Source organism: Alosa pseudoharengus, unplaced genomic scaffold (assembly GCF_046254945.1).
Source record: "Alosa pseudoharengus isolate Yale_2024_CS ecotype anadromous, Long Island Sound unplaced genomic scaffold, YU_APseudo_1.1 YU_APseudo_1.1_scf_10, whole genome shotgun sequence".
Lineage (NCBI taxonomy): Eukaryota > Metazoa > Chordata > Actinopteri > Clupeiformes > Clupeidae > Alosa > Alosa pseudoharengus.
The window spans coordinates 19,661,073-19,681,938 of record NW_027468565.1 but is presented as its reverse complement, the minus strand read 5'-3'; the positions used below and the strand labels follow the sequence as shown (position 1 = coordinate 19,681,938).

The 20,866-nt window shown below is 43.9% G+C and overlaps 1 protein-coding gene across 5 annotated transcripts in view; it reads right to left on the bottom strand.

Annotated features, from left to right (window-relative positions):
• The window catches only part of ankrd26 (ankyrin repeat domain containing 26), a 44,286-nt gene that overhangs the window by 10,781 nt on the left and 12,639 nt on the right, over positions 1 to 20,866 (bottom strand). For 4 of the 5 annotated variants that reach the window (XM_076266861.1, XM_076266876.1, XM_076266884.1 and 1 more), the window contains 22 exons: positions 20,224 to 20,260; positions 20,053 to 20,125; positions 19,913 to 19,973; positions 19,617 to 19,804; positions 13,124 to 13,295; positions 12,790 to 12,854; positions 12,610 to 12,706; positions 11,455 to 11,616; positions 11,315 to 11,359; positions 10,662 to 10,964; positions 10,339 to 10,437; positions 9,747 to 9,814; positions 6,111 to 6,352; positions 5,235 to 5,441; positions 4,890 to 4,917; positions 4,650 to 4,791; positions 2,775 to 2,988; positions 2,437 to 2,620; positions 1,979 to 2,125; positions 740 to 1,708; positions 443 to 595; positions 65 to 240 (listed from right to left, as the gene is read on the bottom strand). In XM_076266861.1, the coding sequence (XP_076122976.1) occupies positions 65 to 240; positions 443 to 595; positions 740 to 1,708; positions 1,979 to 2,125; positions 2,437 to 2,620; positions 2,775 to 2,988; positions 4,650 to 4,791; positions 4,890 to 4,917; positions 5,235 to 5,441; positions 6,111 to 6,352; positions 9,747 to 9,814; positions 10,339 to 10,437; positions 10,662 to 10,964; positions 11,315 to 11,359; positions 11,455 to 11,616; positions 12,610 to 12,706; positions 12,790 to 12,854; positions 13,124 to 13,295; positions 19,617 to 19,804; positions 19,913 to 19,973; positions 20,053 to 20,125; positions 20,224 to 20,260 (3,832 nt within the window). The remainder of the gene's footprint in view (positions 1 to 64; positions 241 to 442; positions 596 to 739; positions 1,709 to 1,978; positions 2,126 to 2,436; positions 2,621 to 2,774; positions 2,989 to 4,649; positions 4,792 to 4,889; positions 4,918 to 5,234; positions 5,442 to 6,110; positions 6,353 to 9,746; positions 9,815 to 10,338; positions 10,438 to 10,661; positions 10,965 to 11,314; positions 11,360 to 11,454; positions 11,617 to 12,609; positions 12,707 to 12,789; positions 12,855 to 13,123; positions 13,296 to 19,616; positions 19,805 to 19,912; positions 19,974 to 20,052; positions 20,126 to 20,223; positions 20,261 to 20,866) is intronic. The other variant, XM_076266892.1, reaches the window with a different exon arrangement.

The window sequence follows — 20,866 nt, the reverse complement described above, 5'->3', positions numbered from 1 at the left end:
ATCATATAAAGTACTTGATTAATGTAAAGAGGTACAGGAGTGTGCAGCAGCGTGGTAGCTTCACCTCTGCATGGCCTCCTCGAGCTGCTTGATGGTCTTCTCCGAGGCAGCTGAGGCGGACAGCACCTCCTGGAGTTTCTGTGATGAGGCGATCACCTCGCGCTCCTTCTCGTCCAGGCTGCACTTCAGGCTGTTGATGCGCCGTTCAGCCTGCACAAACTGGTCTTCACTTTCCTGAAGCTGAAATGAGGAAAACACCCAACACAACTGTCACATGAATGATGCAAGAGTTGTCCTAATACTAGTGGTAATGGTGCAAGAGTTGTCCTAGTGCTAGTGGTAATGATGCAAAAGTTGTCATACTACTAGTGGTAATGACAGCAGGAGCAACAGCAGTAGTAGCTACAACAGTAGAGATAGTAATGAAGAATTTTTCAAGTACCTTGGTCTTCAGTCGGTCCATGTCTTTCAAGGTGCGCGCCTTCTCCTCTTCTAGGTCGCTGCGATAACGTGTGTTGACCTCAAGTGATGCCTCACACATTGACAGCTTTTTCAATGAGTCAGCCAACTCCTGTTGCAACTGCCTTAGAGCGGTCTGAAAAGGAATCATGACTACGATTCAGCTTGGACCATCATGAGCCTCAAAGCTTTCCAGCGTCAGAGTATACACAAGATCACAAAAGGGGTTTACAATACAGCGGTCAAACACTAAAAGAGCAACTATTGTGGCTATCTTTACCTCTCTGTCGGCCTTCTCCTGGTCCAGTTTGTGGTTCTGGTCTCGAAGGTCAGCGTTCTTCTCAGCCAGCTCTTTGCTCCTCTCTTCAATCAACTGCACCCTCTCCTCACAGTCCGAGCGCAGCTTGTCCAGGATGTCGCTAAATCGCTCCTGTGCGTCCGTCACTGCCCGCTCCTTGACCATGCCCTTGCTCTGCACCTCCTCCAGCTGCTGGCGGAGCAACGCGCCCTCGCTCTGCGCCTGGGCCAGCCTCTCCTGCGTGGCCTCTTGGCGGGCGCCGGCCCGCGTGGCCTGCTCCCTCTCGGCCTGCAGCGCCGCCTCTGCCTCGCGTAGACGCACCAGTGCCTGCTCGCGCTCCCGCGCCGCTGTGTCCAGCAGCAGGCCCTTCTCGGTGAGCGCTAGCGTGGCGCGGTGGCACTCGGTCTCCAGGCTGTTGGCGCGCGCCTCCGCCTGGCCCAGCTTCTGGGAGAGCTCGTGCACCGTGTCGCGGTGGGCGCCCGCCTCGCCGGCGCGCTTCTCCAGCGCCCGCTGGCGCTCCTCGCGCTCCCGCTGCAGTGCCCGCTCGGCCTCGGCCCGCGCCGCCTGGCACCGCTCCACCTCCTGGAGCGCGCCGGACAAACGCACGCGCACCGACTCCGCCTCCGTCTCCAGCTGCTGCCGCGACGTCCGCTCCTGCTCCAGGCGGCCGGCGGTCACCTGGCAATCGGCCTTGAGGGCGCTCAGCTGCCCGTTGTACTGGAAGACGGCCTGGGCCAGCGCCTCCTCGCTGAGCTTCAGGTCGCGGCGCGTGTCCTCCAGGCGCTCGCGCAGCGCCTCACCCTCCTCCGACAGACGGCCCTCCTCCTGCCGGCTGCTGGCCTGCTCGCGCTCCAGCTCCGCCCGCAGGGTCAGCAGCTCCTCCTGCAGTGCGCCCACCTGCGTCATCATCTCCCGCTCACGATCACTGGCCTCCGTCAGCTGGGACAACACCTGAGGAGCACACGGGTCAGCAAAGGTCACCTCACCCAAACACAAACATACACAAACCACCAAAACAAACAAATGCATGATTACACATCTCCGCTTTGGAATTACAGACCCATCCCACATTTCTGTCACATTGCACACCATACAGTTGGTGCCTACTGCCATTTACACACACAACCTGACCTTCATCAGCTCTAGAGTAGAGATGGGATCCAACTTTTCAGGCCTCTGATAGGTTTAACGACAGCACTGGAGCGAGATGTGCTGACTTACCTCTTTGCTTTGGACGACGTTCTTGCGGTTCTCCTCCTCGATCTCCTGCTGCTTGCGGCGGTGGCTGTTGAGCATCTCCTCCTGGAGAGCACGAGCGCTCCGCTCCTGAGCCAGCTGCCTCTGGGCCTCGTTACGGTCATCCTCCAGCTGGGGACAAGAAACCCCCATCCAGATCATTACCACTCCAGAAGATCCACATCCAGATCATTCCCACTCCAGAAGCCCCACATCCAGATCATTCCCACTCCAGAAGCCCCACATCCAGATCATTCCCACTCCAGAAGCCCAGCCTAAACCATTCCAAACCCATGGTCAAATTGCACCATGTCAAAACCCAGTTCCAACAGCACGCAGAAAACGAGACTGACTCCCTTGGACCGAGAAGGGAGGCAAAATATGAGAGAAACACAAAGAGAGCTGACAGAGTGAAGAGAGAGAGAGGTGCAGGGGTGGCGTACCTGTTTCATGCTGTTGATAAGAGTGCGTTTCTCCAGCTCCAGGTTGCGGATGGTGAGCTCCACCTTCTGCTTCTGCTCCTCCTCCAGCCTCTGCTGCTCCTCCTTGCGACGCAGCTGCTCGCGCGTCTTGTCATACAACATGGAGGCGTTGTGGTGCTTCTCCTGCTCCTGCTTCAGCAAAAATCTGCCAGAGCGCCAGGGGGAAATAGAAAGTAGAACATGAAGGGCTACGGAGAGATGGGGGAGCCTGTGGAGGATTCAACTCCGGTGTTCCAAAATAAATGTTTAGAATATGAACTATCAAAAACTACAGAGTGTAGTTGGAGGCACTGGCTGACCTGAGGTTGTTGAGCTCGGTCTCCAGCTCCATTTTGAGGTGCACCAGGTTGGACTGACTGTCCCGGGTCTCCTCCAGCAAGAGGCGGAGTTCAGTGCGCTCCTGCTCCAGCTGACTCATCTTCTCGGCCAGCCGGCTGTGGCGACTGCGCTCCCGGTGGATGGTGTGCTCGTACTCCTGGAACATGTTCTGCAGCTTCACCATGCTCACAGAGTCTGGAGCCGAGAGAGGGAGAAAAGGGGTAGAGAGGGAGAAAGAAAGAAAAAGATGGGGTGAGTGAGTGGTGATGGTGAGTTGGGGAGTACACAGTAAATGTAAGTTGTATAATAATAATAATAATAATAATAATAACAATAATAATAATACTAATACTAATACTACATTTTATTTATAATGTCCAGTTCCACTGTATGTACGATTCAGTACGATTTGATGCGATTCGATGCAGTTCAAGAATGGAAAGCATTCTGAAAGATTTTTTATCATTTGCTCATGGTGCACATTAATTTTATATTATCAATTATCATGGTCATGGTTGTCAATTAGGCAAAAAAAAAAATTGTGAATATGATTATCTAAACTGAAGTTTGTTTCATATACTGTATTGAAATGAAAAAAGAATAGTCTACATTTCAGTCAAACACAGCAGCCAAATACAACATAAAAATACATTTTTATAGACTTTATAGATCTTTCACAGATTTTATAGAGTTATATCTGATTGTTTTCATGGAGCTGTAGCCTTGTTGAGGTAAGACAATACCGAAATAAAATTGCTTAAGAAACTCTTGGCCTTTTCTCATATAGCCTAGCCTACCCTACAAGAATAAAATAGGCCTACAAATCAATGAACTCTCTGGGCTTATTTTGTTCCAACAGTAGACCTAATGCAGAAACCTATAATGCCACAAGTCTGAGTGAATATGAACAAAATCATTGGCTAATAATTTGTCCATCGTTTTAGCAGCAAGGGCCAAATTATTATTTAACATTAAGGAAATCCCTTCATCAAAGGTAAGGCTACTCTACAGACTATCGTTGCTGTTTAGGAATGCTATAAGTGTTTAACTTCGCGCTGGATTTCGAAAAACAAAAGCCGACCGAGTGCAAGTTGTCACATGCTTAAGTTGCAGTAGATGTATGGGTAATGAGGTCATTTGACAACTTTGGGCAATGAATGTAACCAAAAACGAACTGCATTACCCACAATTCCGTACCACGTGTAGTTTCAAAACCGGAAGTGGGATGAACGCGCTGCTTGGAACGTAAATGAGAGTCTGAGCGAGCAGAAAAGGTTGTTAACCGATTCATAACAAGTAAATCGATATAACGACCGGTTCATTTAATTTTTTTCCGATACGGGGCTTCACGTATCGATGTAGCCGTATCTTACACATTAAAAACGGATACCGATACGTATCGGTTAATCTTTACACCCCCTAGCTACAATGCACATAAAACAACATAAAACTAGCATAAAAGGAAAACATGGAAGTGATCTACATTACAGGCCAGAAGTTTGGACACACACCTTCTCATTCAATGCGTTTCCTTTATTTTCATGACTATTTACATTGTAGATTCATCAAAACTATTAATGAACACGTGGAATTGTATAACAAAAAAGTGTGAAATAACTGAAAACATGTCTTATATTCTAGTTTCTTCAAAGTTGCTATTTTCTTTTTTTATTTAATACCATATTCAGCAAGCCGTAACTTGACAAATATTCATCTGTGGGCCAAATAACTTGGCATTCATTCATAGTTTTGATGCCTTCAGTGAGAATCTACAATGTAAATAGTCATGAAAATAAAGAAAATGCATTGAAATGAGAAGGTGTGTCCAAACTTTTGGCCTGTACTGTATATTTTACCTATAGAAGTGGAATCGAGTTGTTTGATGAGCAAAGACGCATGGCGGTACCCAGACGAGGGGGAGTCTAACTCCTCAGTGCCTGTGTCTGAGGACTGAGTGAGGTCATCCAAGTCATCTGCCATGTCCACTTCACCGGCACTCTACCAGGGTGAACGGAGAAGAAAGCGCAATTACAAGACTGTAAACAGCAAAAATGACATCCTTCCAAGTGAAAATTATAAATCTGAACACGATTTACCTTGATGTTCTGTGCTGGAAGTGGTGACCTACAAAGCCAAAAGGGAAGAACAAAATAAACTGGAGTCACTATGGGTACACAATCCTCCACAAGGAGTCGTCCACTAGGGAGGGCTGTATGAACACGACGGTATAATGCAGTATCTCTTTTAGAGAGCTCATCACATATTTGTGACTGCACTCTTCAAAGGGTTAAAAACCCATGAACTGAAAAAAGGTTAGTCATGCAATATATTTAGAGAGTTAATTAGTAACCAGGTACTCCTGATTAAGCCCATCCGTCGAGCGATAGATGTGCACGGTCAGTTAAGACAGAGTGTAAAAGAGTAGCATACTGCATATATACCTTCCTTCATCTTCCGACACCTCACTTAAAGTACTATCATCAAACACAGACAGGCGGTCTCCATTTAGGTGGGCTGTGTGCTGCAGAGCCCTGGCCTGCTCCATTGCATGCCCCTCCGGGCTCCCCTGACTACCTAGAGCCTTGAGCTCCTGCTCCTCCTCTGCACCGCCACCAGGCTGCTCCTCCCGTGCTGGGGACCTGCCAGTGCTGGGAGAGCACACACCTCACCGTGAATGGGACAAAAGCACACGTGCGACAGCGTGCACACACACACACACACACACACACACACACACACACACACACACACACACACCTCACCATGAATGGGCCAAAAGCACACGTGTGACAACAAATGGTCTATGTTGCCCGAGCAAAAGAGGTGCGCTCAAATTTGGCAAACAGTGGCGAACAACCGTGGTGAAGATGTTTTCTTTGAACAGTTAAATTTGAACGATTTGGTGTTCCATTGTAACGGTGATTGCATTGTTAGCTTTGACAAACTCATGTCCAGTTCCACTGTATGTTCGTGGAGAACTACCTCCGCAGACTGTTTGCAACTGTTCGCAAACGTTTGCCGAAAACTCAAGGCTAAAGAAAGGCAGAACACTGTTTGCAAATTTGAACAAACCTCTTTTCTAAGTTGTCAACAAGTAACAGGCAGGGAGGTGGGGGGGGGGGGGGGGGGGGGTGTACAACAAAGCCAAGATAAAGTTTCTAATGGGTATACCTACATATAGGTTTTAACAGCCAATAACATCAGTAAGTTAAATATCGCCACGCCAATTGCCCCACCAATCAAAGTAGCTGGTCTATGTAATTTTACAAACTCAATAAAAGGGTCAGACTCGGAAACCTACTAAGGCAATTCCATACCTCCTTGGACTTTTTGTTGTTGAAGTCTGAAGTTTTTGCGCAACACTGTCCCTTATTTTAAACTCGTGCTCCCTTGGATTTCCTGCTGCTCCTTCTTGCTGAGGTTTTGGGTTTCCAGGGTTGGTTTTAAATTTCATCCCCTTTTCCAGGTCTAGTTCATGTTGTGCATTTGATCCCTTCACAGGATCTTTCAGGATAGAAGTATCATTCTCCTCCACCATAGCTTTAAACTCTTCAGAAGTCTGAACAGGTGGGGGAAAGACAAAGCAACAAATCAAATGTTTACATAATGCAAGGTATTTCCACATTTTATGTACATCAACATTAGTTTGACCAGCCTTTAAAATGTACCAAGATTGTATCAATTGTTTTGCAGAACAAATTCCAAACATTTTATTACTTCATTAGAATATTAAAGTTTGGTAAACTCTTTGTGTGATTATTTTCTCAACTGGTTCTAATAATAATAATAATTCAAAAAGAAGTTCCACACCAAGGATTACATCAAGCTTCTTTTTAAGGATAACAGACCACCTTGGGTCTCTTTTTTTAAGAATTAAAAAGAAACTGGTAATCCATTCCAGATCTCAAACACTTCAACCCACATCAACAAGGGATCCGAGGTTGAGGCAGCATGCAATGAACCAACTCACAAACAAACACACACGCACACACAAAGAGAGACCTGCTACTTTACGAAGGAGACAAGTGGAGGTGATGCTGAAATGCAATCCATAAGACATACTAGAGGCAAGGTGTGAAAGACCGCACTGAAGTCATTACGGAAATCTGACACCAGGGTAATACTACGGCGTTAATGTGTAATGACTTGACAGGCTTGAGCAGAGATGGATGAGATGAGATGAGGTAAAGCTCGTGCCAGATAACAGCACACAGCACGCAGATGTGACACTGGGAAGGACAACAGACTGGTAGGATGAGAAGAAGAAGATGATGACTTAATGTTGGTCCTGATGATGAACATGAGAGTTTTGGTTGTTGTTAATGTGAACAGACTGAATAGGAGTTTTTTTTTTTTTTAGGTGAACACACAGATGAGCGTCTGTGGCCTGAGCTTGCACCCTTCTCTTTGATGTCTAAAAAAAGCTATGCAGTGAGAGTCGGAGAGGAGAAGAAAATGACCATGGAAACGGGCATCACCACCATCACCTTTTTGCGAAGCTGTGCCCTCTCCTTCTGCATATCCTGGAAGACAACCCTCAGCCTCCCTACCTTGTGTTTGAACCTCTGCAGGTCCAATTGCAGCTCTTCTTCTGAAAGGCGGGAAGGAGTCGAGGGCCAGAGTGAACTGGTAGAGTGCACCACTTGGGGAACCTCTTGGCGGGGCCCACTATTCTTCCTGTCAGTCTCTAAGGTTTGTCTGCTTCGGTATTCCACAGGGTTTTGTGTGGATGACCTGTGGATGACCTGACTAGGAGTTGCTCTGCTTGAGGCACGATTAGCTTTACTCTCACTTTTGGTCAAAATAAGGTCATCATCGTTGTGCGGCTGTGATCTAGGCTTCACCGTCCTATACCCATCACTTTGGTTTGTGTGATGCACCTCTGATTCAGCCTCAAGGGTATGGCATCTTGGAGGATCTGGGGACAGCAGACTGATCTCTCGGTCTTCTACTGGGGCTTTGGTAAGGGCTTCCTCCCCTTCATCCTTGCAGACCTCCTTCTCAGGAGGTTGTAAAGGGCGAGGGGACTCCTCGGACTGTGAGTCCTCTTGCCCAGAGGACTCCCTCTGTTCAGGAATGGGGTGGAGCATGATGCTTCTCGCTCTGGCTATGGGCCTTGTGATCACTACTTCATCATCATCATCCTCATCACTGGAGTCCTCTGCAGCAGGACTGACTCTGACTTCAACCTCACCATTTCCTTCCTCTTCCTCCTCAGTCTCCTCTTCGGCATTCACAGCTGAAGTTGCTACCTCTTTCATAATCTCATCTTCCTCCTCACTTGGCTCCTCTTCTACAGTTCTGACCACCACTGCGGGCCTATTTTCTGACTCATCCTCAAGTTCACCGGGCTCATCTGCTGACGGGACCTCTATGGGTGCTCGGACTTCATTCTCAGGTTCATGTTCTGCCACAGCCACATGTTTCAGATCCTTCTTCACAATCCCCTCTCGTTCCTTCTGGTTCCCTTCTCCTTCTAGAGTCTGACCAGGGGCATCTTCCTTACATTCCTCCTCCCCCTCCACAATGGACACTTCTGATTTGGGTGTACTAGGTGCCATGTCTTTGTCTTCCGCAGCACATCCCTCAGGACTACCAGATTCGTTTGGAGTCAGTTCGCCAAACATCTCTTTTAACTCAGCAGCCACATTTTTGTACTGTGATTTTGTTTCTCGTTTTTCAAACTCCACCCAAATCTTTTCATAGTTTTTTTCCCAGGATGCATCTTGCAGATCTTCCTCCTCCCCACCAGTTTGGGAGACCATTGGAGGAAGCTGGCACTGGCTTAGATTTAGACCAAAATCTGATGCATATAATGCATCTGTATCCTTTGTTGGCATGAGTAGACAAAGAAACACAGTTAACACTAAAGGAACAAATCAAATGGTCTAACTGATGCTACAATATGTTAATGTATTGAAATGGTCATGAAGGCAAGGCATCATGGAAATCATTACGTGGCATGCTATCCACAGACAAATAACTACACCTACAGAGGAGTGGTGAGGTGGGGTTGGGGGGGGGGGGTAGTTTATCAACCTTTTGTTCTTCAACCAATTAAACCCATAATTGTAAGAAGGCTAACTAATTCAGTTACATTCACAATTCAATGCAGTGCATTAGGATGTTCATAATTTTCACTGCTTAAGAGTCAAGCAAAACCAATTTCTTAACATTACAGATATTCTAGAAACAATATACAAATACAATAGCCTACACAATATTTTGCTAATTTGTTCACTGTCAAGTAAAGCTAAAAATAGTTGCCGATTCTTAAGTTTAAGGAATTTTTATGTATTTCCTTTAAAGAATGACACAAACCGATCAATTGATTATCAAAATAGTTGGCGATTAATTGAATAGTCAACAACTGATCGATTAATCAATTAATTGTTGGAGCCCTATTCTACAACGCATGGAATTTGATTGTGTAGGCTACACAATTCAAAGAAATAAAAGGGAGACCACCAAATTTACAGTCTAATGAAGGACCATTTTTGCATTGCGTTGCTCATGTAGTCTCCGCCAGAGATACCATATCGGAAAGACCAGAAGATATCCACCTATGCTCCTGATAATGCACACTCGAAATGGTAACGCAAATAGCAGAATAACATTGTCGATTGATCATATTATTTAAAATTATTTGTATGCACTCCTCTAATTATGACAGTCATGAGGTCCAAACCAAACTATTGTGCACATTCCACACAAGGCCTCCACACAATGCCGCCGAGGTGCGCCAAGTCGCCAACACTTTCTGGAATCTAATGTAATCAAATGCTAAAAGACGGAGTGTGGCTATGTGTGGAGGTCTTTTTCTCTAACATAACTCATTCACACATAAACAGACTTCTCACAGATGCAGACTTAACATGTACTCAGCTCACATGCCACACAGTTTCCAGGTGTGAAAAATTTACTTTGCAAATATGTAGGATACATGAACATACTTGTTCAGGATCTTCTTCAATCCTAACATCACTGGTCCCTTCTTCCACTGGTGAAGGCTCACGAAATGCTAGAAAAAGTAGTCATTAAATAAAGGCAGAGTTCAAGAGTCATTCAACTTCAAATGAGGAATACAACTTATTCAGTGGTTACTGGACCAGATCTGGTCAAAGAAGCTATCAAAATCAGTTTTCTGTTATACAACAGATAACATTAAGCATACTGGATTAAATTACACTCCATTAAGTTAACAGCTACATCTCTAATAGAAATACATCTCTAAACATTTTCTACTTGCACAATTCTTATTTAAATCTAAAATTAAAATGCTCTTCTTTATCCTGTCTCAAGGTTAAATAATGGTCGTCAGACTCAGAATGGCTAATGAATAGTTAAAAAAGCAAACCTTTTCCTCGACCTCAACGGAAAATGTAAAGAGATCAAGGAAAGATATAAAGAATTTATGAGGACTTAGTATAGCAGTGGTCTTTTCCTAAGTGAATCCAACTGCACTCTCAGTTAGATACATTTCAATTTAGGTCATAATTTCAGTGCCTTAAAAATATGCTCCAAGAGCCGCTCGGTATAAATTACCTGGTGTCAATATTGCATCTGTGTTTACGGTTTTTGGCAGTGGCTTTGCTGTCTTTGTTGGACTGGCAGCAGCAGAGCTTTCGGAATCCCAGTCAGACCCTAGTAAAAAATTTACATGGGAATATAATTTCTCCAACTTGCTATGGACTTTATTTGTCTGCCTGAAGTTCAATGTTTAATTTATTTCATCAGGGAATATAAAAAGTACAGTTTGTGATGCAGTACCACAACCTCTTATAAAGGGCAAATATTTATTTTAAGAGAGGAAAACAAAAAATTATCACAGGGCCCTGGCAACTCAACACATCAGGTTCCATCCTCACCCTCTTCACTTTCAGGCCTGGGGGAAGCTGGCTTCAGGGTGTGAATCTGTGGTTTGGGCCGAAGGGGAGAGAGGGTACTACGAAGACGTGGACTGGGCAGTGGTGAGGTTGCAGATGGAGAGGCTCTCCTTTTCTCAGGGGTCAGGCTTCTGTGCACTTCTCCTGGACCAGGAGGGCCCGGATCCTGCTCCTGCAGAACAGATAGTACTGGGATGGAGGAAGTATCCCGCTCCGGTTCCTCATCCAACCGGTAAGATGGGCTGGCCTTACTAGCAGTGCTGGCAGAGTCCCAGTCGGAACCATCTGTAATACACAGGTAATGGTGAGAATGTGACAACACTTGATCACTTGTAACTTGTAAGAAGTTTCTCAAGCTGCTATGACAACTCTGCATGATAGTATCTTTGGGTACATCACTATATATAAAGTCTGCTTCTAATCAGCTACTAAGCACAACCACAGTAAAAAGCCACAGAAGCATTAAGACGGCTCTGCTGACCTGTAGTACATTTGCGCTTTTCTTTCAGACAAAGGGAGGAAAAGAAGTCAGGACACTTGTGACATGTGACATGACACATTTCAACACAAACTGCTATGAAGTTCACTGAAATGTTATTTATAATCTGATGATACCTATAGAACCTACAACTTACCCTCTAGATCATCCACATCTCCAAGTCCAAGTTCTTCCATAAGGTCTGGAAAAAATAAGACACAATTTGCTACCTTTGTAAATACAGGAGTAAGGAACCGACCAAATGAAAGACAGCCCTGCAACCCAACAGAGACATACCCGTTTTTGTGTCTGATTGTCCTTTAGCGTCCATTAGCTTACTCAGCACAGAGACAGTCTCTCTCCTCATCACAGCAGGTTGCTGAGGACAAACTGGCACTGTATCCTCAGTACCTTCACATTTGTCTTCCTCGTTGACATTTTCATGCCCTCCCCTCGACTCTGAAAAATAGAATCACATTTAACACCATGTGTGGAAATGCTTAAGACTACACTGACTCAGGAATGAAAGAACACTTGCATGAGGCAGACAGGCAGCAGATGCAGGCTGGCATGCCGGTGGAGGGAGGTCAAGCTCTTCTTTGCAAAGAAAAACAGCTTTGCAGTAAATACACAGAGCTTATGCTTAATGCGCTGAGTGAGGGATGCACAAGTATGACACAGAAGCACAAATATGCACAAGATCCACACTTTTTCGAGTGTACCCAATGGCAAGTATTCTTTTAGCCCCATTACCCTGTTACTTCTGACCCGTGAAGGTAGTGAGGAATTAACTTCTTCTTTTAACTGTCTTAGAGCTTATGTCAATTCATTCACATCAAAAATGCTACCATTAAAGAGTAGAGAAGGTAACACTCAAATGGATTTCAAAATGAGCAGCCCAGGGACAAGAACAGTGCAGAACAAGTTAGCAGTCCTTCACATGTATTCATGCAACAAACAATGTATATGTATGGGGTTATGGTGGCTTATGGTTAGTTTTTCTGCATGGTTGATGTTTTTGCTCATGGTTAGTTTCATGCAGTCACTTGAAGAAAATGGCCAGAGCTGAAATGCTCCTACCCTTTTCCCTCCTCCTTGCAGGCCTGCCTATACCTCCCCATGTGTTTAGATAACTATTCCTTGATTCTCTAATGAAAGAGGGAATGTATAACAGGTCTACAAAAGGATAAGTTGAGTAAGTTAAATAAGAAGCATAGAGGTTAAAATTTACATTTTTGAACTTTTGACACAATAAAGAACTCCTTTATTAAAATATATCTTGTCTTTTTGAATTTAATATACACATTTAAATACATGTGGCATGAGAAGATTGCCCACTTTATGGTGTTAATCCTACACTTGCTTGAAGCATGGAATGAGAGCAGAAATGATTTGTATTATAGGACTCAAGAAGCTGATTTCAGAATAATATTGTGCGTAGGCCAAAATTACCTTCACTATTCCCTGAAATATTGGACATGGTGCTGTGTGCCTTGGCAGGAGCGCTGGGACCGCGGCCATGTTGTTTCCTTGGACTCTCGGAGGCAGACTGAGAACAGAAGGTAGTGAGAGGTTGGGGCATACTACTAGAATTATTTCATGACGAATAATTTGATGAAAGGAGATAAATACCTCAGAGTCCCAGGGAGAATCATCATCTCCATCTCCTTTTTCCAAACCCAACTCAGACAGAAAATCTAATATCAAACAAAACCGTGATGTTAGCAGAATAACAGACAAAACCTTCTATTTCCAGGAACATTCCATTTCTATCTATGAAATACATTAATTTATAATTTATAACACTAAGTTACTAAACATTCTTTGCAGTTTGCACATGATGAAATACTTTCAAAGAAAGATGTTACTTTATCCTTATCAAAGGGATTGTAATATTTTAACACAGATTTTACACAATATTGGCCACTATTTCTGACAGGCATTATAAAAACACAGAATGAGATACCTCTCTGTTGGGGTTTTGGAGAGGCTTCATTCTTCATCACTGAAGTGTCGGTACCACGTCGAGTTTCAGTCTCTTCCTCAGGGTTTGACTTATCTCCATCTTCTTCTTCCTCCTCCTCATCTTCCTCCTCCTCTTCTTCTCCATCATCATCCTCATCCATGGACACATTTTCCTATTTGGAGACAATTACCTTGTTATAAATGAATGAGAAAATAATAAGAGGTCAAACGTTACACTTTGTAGCAGTAACTAGATGTACCGCAGAGTGGTACAAAATATGACCGCCGCCCAGTCCAGCACATTTTTTCCACAAAAATAAATCACGCTGAAAGGCCTATATGATTCTAACTGTCTCACTAAATTGCATTATCCACACTCAATTCTCACTGGTATCTGCTAGACAACAAGTACCAAAACATGATTAGTTCATAGATTTCACATGTAAAATTAATTTTTACAACCTCACCTCCATCTTGCCTGTTCATAATTCTGAGAAATTCTTGAATTGTGTGCATGTGTGCATGTACATGTTTATGTTATGTGTGTGTGTGTGTGTGTGTGTGTGTGTGTGTGCGTGCTTGTGTGTGTGCCTGCGTATGTGCCTGTGCATGCAAGCGTACATATGTCTACTGTGTGAGTATGTGTCATACGTATGATTACTGTGAATGTATGTGTGTGTGTGTGTGTGTGTGTGTGTATCTGTTTGTGCACATGTGTGTACATGAAATGGGTTAACATGACCTCTGGAGGCAAACATACGGAAAAAATGGTCATCCTAGGCCCTACAGTTCTCAAGATATTCACAGAGAACTGTGTCTGCCCTACCCTCCTTTCGGGGGGTCGAGTCCAGCGGGGGGTGCTACAGATCAAAACGAAAAACAACGGTTCCATGCTATCCTTGTGGGGTTACATGCCCACCAAGTTTTGTGTACCCCGGTCTTTCAGTGTCCCGGGAATCCTTGTTGGTGTAGGTCACTAAATGTTAGGGCTGTAACTAGGGGTGTAACGGTTCATGTATTCGTATTGAACCGAAACGGTACGGGCGTCACGGTTTGGTGCATGAATTTACACGGAGAATACACGGTATAAAAATACATAAAACTCGTGTGTGGATTAATTAATGTCATGCGCAATTACTGTTAAGTAGCGAGAGTTACGGGAGTTCTTTAGCGACACCTAACGCTAATCTGTAGCCTCGCCTTAGCTCTGAAGCTCTGATTGGCGCCTATGTTTTTTTTGTCAGGTCGTCGGTCGAGTCCGTCAGTCATTAGCAGCACTAAGGTTAGACCCACAAGAGTTAGAGGATCCGCTGGTCTCTTTAAGATCGCAAGTTTGAGAACTTCAGTTACAGTAACGTTAGTACAGGCGAAAGAGTGGTGGATAAGATGAAACTGTGTGTCGGCGTTGTTCAGCAGTTGTTGGGTATATGAGTGGAAAAAATGCTACACATATTCGAAGCCATCACCCAGATGATGTAGGCTACCAATCACTGAAACGAGGGGAAAAAACTTCCCCTGCGCTTCAGCAGCCTTTGGATACACATACAAATAGGGCCAAAACATTTCGTAATGACAGAAAGCTATGTAAATCGCGTGGTACCTTTATGTTGGGGTAACTTGTAACTTCTCACATGAGGAGCTGGTAGTGTTAAGTGCATAGACAGCAAAATAAAGTGACAACGCTTACCAGGCTAATAAACAAACCATGCTACAGTGAGTTGACGTCAAAGGGCAAAGTCACGTGACTTCTAGTTGTAGTCTGTTTATGAAATGAAAGGAGCAATTTCGTTTTTTTAAAAAAGGCAAAATAGTGTGATATTTTCACAGTTAGTAGGCTAGATTATTACTTTACACACAATAAAAAAAATATTGAGGCAAATTGTAGACCCTTCCATATACAACTAAACACAGATGTTGAAGGTCTTGCTTAAGTGGATTTTTTTAAATCATTTTTCTATGTAATTTGCACTTTCAGAAATAAGAGATGCTGTAGGCCTATTTTCAGTTTTATAGCTGATTGTCTTATTTTGTTTACAAGTTACAGATGGAGTCTGGGTACTTATTGTACTGTTTAGCCTACATCTTACACACTTCAGGCTGTTGCAGATAGCTCAGGGAAGAGACTGTATGACACTAGGTGGTACAGCCTGAGACATGTACAAAAAAAATGCTTTCTGCATTTTTGTTTTGCTTTTCCCTCCATTGTACCGAACTCGTACCGAACCGTGATGTCCGAACCGAGGTATGAACCGAACCGTGACTTCTGTGTACCGTTACACCCCTAGCTGTAACGATACAAACCGAATCGTGAGGTTGGTGTATCACGATTTTTGACCCACGGTTTGATACGAATCTCGATTTTTCTTTTTTTTTTCGGGGGGGGGGGGGGGGGGCTAGACATTTTATTAAATAACATTTTAATAGCCTCCCTTAGAACACCAGAGGATTACAATATAATATATCTATTATTTTATATCTTGATATAAAAATATTTTTCTGAATAACTTTATGCAGATTAGCCTATAGCCTAGGCCTACTATTTTTTATTACAACTCTACCTCTTTAATTCAGCTGTCTGGTTGAAGCCTGGAAATATTGTAAACAAAGTAGCACATAGCTTAGCCTATCATAGTCTACTGATTGGACTGTTCAGTTTCCCCATGTGTGTTTAAGTTTCAAGGTAATAGGCCTACTTGTTCTCCTTGGGACAGGCCCTTTTGGGAAACGTTGGTATTGAGATGATCAGTCAACTTCAATGCAAGAGTTTTAAACAAATATGTGCAGCATGCTAATGATGCTAAGCGGATTTAATAGTAATTTAGCTAGTTGTCTATGCGTCCTTGCTTTCACGATTGTGAATGTTTTATTTAAGTCGCGCGTGTTCATTGAGCAGGAGAGGGAGAGAGAGTGAGAGGGAGGGAGGGCGAGAGAGAGCGGGGCAAGGAGAGGGGGTTTACTTCTATACTGTTTGGTAAAGTTGTACACATAGTCTACAATGAAAGCAAGGAGAGGTATGAAATTATTATTTATTTATTTTTTGGACAACGTAGGCTACCGATAAGTAAAGCGGGAGTTGTGGGTTGCTTTTGCGGCCGCATAAGCTGCAAAGCACAGCGTGAAACACTAGAAAGGGTGTGTCGCGATTCTGCCTTTTCACACTGCGACACAGTATCGTGGATATGAATGTCGCGATTTCGGTTTCGAATCGTAAATCGTTACAGCCCTACTAAATCTACACATAAATTATTTTATTGTAAGGCCCCCCATGAACGAAAGTACACAAAACTTGGCATGCATTCGGAGGGTGTCATAATGATCCTACAGTTTTAATTTCGTGCAGTTTTGACCTTGTCAGCCAGAGATATTGTGATGAAAACACCTAATTTTTTGCTTTTCAATTTTTAACTAGGTGGCGCTATACAAGAAATAAGTGGTAATGGGATGGGTTGACATGCCCCCTTAAGACCAACATACATAAAAAAGGTGGACCTCCTAGGCCCTACGGTTCTCGAGATATTCACAGAAAACTGTCTCCGGCCACCTACAGGCCAGTTGGTGTATAGTAACATAAATTAATTTATTGTGTGGCCCCCCATGAACGGAATTCCACAAAACTTGGCGTGCATACAGAGGGTGTCGCAATGATCCTACACTTGCGATTTCGTGCAGTTTTGACTATGTTAGGTCACAGATACCTGCGATTACAACACCTAATTTTTACTTTTTTGTGTTTAACTAGGTGGCGCTATACATGAAATGAGTGGTTATGGAATGGGTCGACATGGCCCCTTGAGATCAACTTACAAAAAAAAAATGGTCCTCCTAAACCCTACGGTTCTCGAGATATTCACAGAAAACTGTGTCTGCCCTACCCTCCTTTCGGGGGGTCCAGTCCAGCGGGGGGGCTACAGATCAAAACGAAAAACGATGGTTCCATGCTATCCATGTGGGGTTACATGCCCACCAAGTATCGTGTACCCCGGTCTTTCAGTGTCCCGGGAATCCTTGACGGAAATTTGGGCATGCGAAAAAAAAAAAAAAAAGAAAAAAAAAAAAAATCTGACTAAACCTATATGACCGCCGCTTCGCTGCGCGGCGGTCATAATAATTAGACCAGATTTTTGTTTAGGGCAGGCCAGACATGTCATTGTACGCACATGCACACAGGTTGGTTAAGTACGCATTTTGTTATTTGACCAAACAATTGCCAGTTATTTGTAACAAATACAATTGTGTATGAGTAAGATGAAAGAGTTGGAAGAGCTGGAAAGAGAGTATTAATACAAGAAATAATAATGAATAATGACTTAATAATGCTCTTTGCTTGTCTTGTAATACCTGCACTGATCCTGCCTCAGAGATATTAATATCGGCAATAGGTTTCATTCTTTTCTCTTCCCATTCCAACTTTGCTTCTTCCTCCTCCCCTGCCACATCATGCAAAACTTGGGGCCTGGTGTCCTCAAATGGGACTGTTACTTCGACATCATCAATGACTTGGGGCCTGGTGTCCTCAAATGGGAGTGTTACTTCGACATCATCAATGACTGTCCGAGGAATCCGTTCTTGTTCACTTAGCCCATCAACAGATGCAGGAGAATTCTGTGCTTTAGTTGTTGAGAGTTCAGATTTACTGATATCTGGGTTTTGCCCACACGGACTAGCTCTACGTGAAGAAGCTTGGGTGTATTCCTTGTCCAAAGGCTGTAATGTATTCACATTGGCTCCTGCTCCTTCAAACACTGCAACGATTTTCTTCACATTCTTCACAATTTTCTTCAGACTTGAACGGTCTGGCCTAGGTGCTTTATCATCAGAATTTGAGTTTAAGCTTTCATTATCCGACTCATCCTTAGGACCAAACAAATTTGGATTTGTTGGAGTAATGTCCATGACATCACCCACATCTTCTGCCAGTGCATCTACTGTATCGTCAAAATCATTTACTTCTTCACAAACCTTAATTTTTCCGCTTGTGAAGTCATACTCCATCTGTTGCACCTCGCTGTCAGAGTCCTCACTCTGCCCTTCCCCATGGTCATGCAAGGCCTGATTTTTCATTTCTTGAACATCCTCAACATCTTCAGAAATCATTGACACAGGCATGCAGTCAACTTCATCATGCTCCTCTGTTTCCCCATCTGGCTCATCTAGAACCGGAGACACAGCGCCTTTAGGAATGGCCTCTAGGCCCTGCTTAAGTTGACCTTGTTCATCACGTTGAGGAGAGGCTGAGAGTGTTCTATCTCCCTGTTCTGCACCACTTTCATCTCCCCAACTGTCCTCCTGAGACCCACTCTGTTCGTCGAGTTTTTTGAGCAATGTAGCTAGAAAGTTTACTTTTGTGCCACCCCCAGACATTTCACCGTCACCTTCTTCATCACTTTTCCAGTCTTCTCTTGGAGAGACAACTGGAGATCTTGGTTTATCTAGGCTAAACAATGTTTTTGGTTCTGCTAAAGAACCCGCACCAACTGATATATCCTTTGGTTTCAAATCATCACACTCCAAATCCTTTTTGTTATCATTTTCTGCATCCCCCTCAGAGTTTTTGGCATTTTTTGAGCTCTGTCTAACCATTATGCATAGCTCTTCGCCTGCCTGAGGTTCTACATCAAGGAGATCAGAGTCAGTGTGGGGATTTACCGGATTTATTTCATTCTTCCCAATTCTCAAAAGTTCATCATCTTCTTCATCATCTTCCCAGTCATCATCTTGCTCTTCGTCATCACTTCTCTTTTTCTGAGGTGTGCCACACATGCTGTGTGTTGGTGTGATATCTGCAGAGGAGCCCCGATTTGATCCTTGGTTGTCTGAAAACACTTCATCACATTCGTCCTCAAAAGAAAGCCTTGATTCTACCCTAATGGCTGAGACAACAAAATCCTCATCTAAATCGATATTTCCTGCAATCCCACAATTCTGACTGTCAGTCAACATATCATCATTCTGTGCAATCGCAGCAGGTGAAATTCTTTCAGAAGCTTCCTCTGTAGTTATTTTTTTTGTTTCTTGGACATCTTCATGACCTTTCTCAATTTGTAAAGAGGGGATAGCTTCAGCAGGTTCTGGGGAAGATTGTTTTGGCACAGCTACAGTTTCTATACCACTCATTGCAACATTTGCCTCTTCCTTTCCCTCAACGCCCTCCTCTTCCTCTTCTTCTTCACAGTCATCTTCCTCCTCATCGTCTTCTTCTTCCTCCTCCTCTTCTTCCTCTTCGTCTTCATAATCTTCGTCGCCATCCTCCTCCTCATCATCATCATCATATTCTTCTTCATCATCCTCATCCTCATCTTCCTCTTCCTCTAGGCCTTCCTCCATGGAACCACCAGATTTCTTGCTGCCAGAAGGCTGCTCTGAGCCACCAGCCCCACTGGCTGTCCCATCAGGATGAGATTGAATATGATGTGGGAAAAGGAGAATAGAAAAGCAGAGTGTGAGTGTAAAAGAAGGAAACCAGAGGCCGAGGGAGGGAACTACAGGAACATTACCTTTTGGGATTGGTTGACAGGGAAAGAGGTCATCTGGGGAGGTTTGGAAAAGGGAGAGGGTGCTACTGGGTGCTTGGGAGTGCTGTTCAGCAGGGGGGCCCTGAGAAGAGGTGGGTTTCTTTCCGCTCCATCTACGCTCCCATGCTCAGACTCATCCCCACTCCACAATTTGTCAGGATCTGCCAACACTACGGGGTAGGGACAAAACATTAAAGCCACAGGCACAGTCTACAGGACACCTACATCCACAGGCACAGTCTACAGGACACCTACATCCACACAACACTGATAGTTACCTTCAGTGTGGTCTTTCTTCGAGGCACTCAGGAGTTTCTTAAGGTTAACCTTTTGAGGTTTCTGCAAATAGAAACAAGAGTTAATCCACTGTAAAGTATCCTACTGCATAGTAATTCATAAAAATTATTCGTGGTCTGACCTTTGGACTAAGATCCAATGCGTCATCTTCATCTGAAGATGGCCATGAGTCAGCAGGGCCGCTTTTTGATGCTCTTTTTGGACATAATGGTTTCATAATCAATTGGATGTAACAATTACACAATAATTACATAACAACGCATGTGTCAAAACCCTCTTTGAAAACCCTTACCTACTGATGGAGTCAGTTTGAGAGTTGTCTTCAATATCTGCAAACATAAATATACTCTGAACTTAATCATATCTTCTCAGGAGACACAGTTAGAATAAAAAATGAACCAACATTCTATGTAAATGCAGTGTTTCCCCTACAATTTATTCATCAGCGGCGCAGCGCCGCTCCTGGAATTCAAGCGCCACTGCAAAAAAAGTTGCCTAATTTAAAAAAATACACGCAAGTGAACTTCAGGAACAGCTGCCGTTCGTTCAGTTTTGATGTCAACAAATAATAGTAGGCTAATGTTGAAGGCGCAGTCAGGGATTCCACAGGTGATCACGCTTGTTTGTGTTTATGTTTAAGTTTATTAGCAAAAGCAATTTTGTGCAAAAAAACGTAGCCTACATTATGTTAACCAAGGAACCAAATTAAACACGCCAGCGAGATAGCTCGCCCCTACCTTCAGTAGCCTATTCCCAGATAAATTCCACGCATTGTTTCGTTTTTGTTTGTGATACAGGTGTTACATGGCAACTGGCACCTGTTAACTGGCTGCGTTGGTGACGTTTCACAAGTGATAACGTTTCTTTGACAGATTGCATATTTGTCACTTTCTGATGGAAACTGGAGACGAACAAATACAAATATGCATGACATA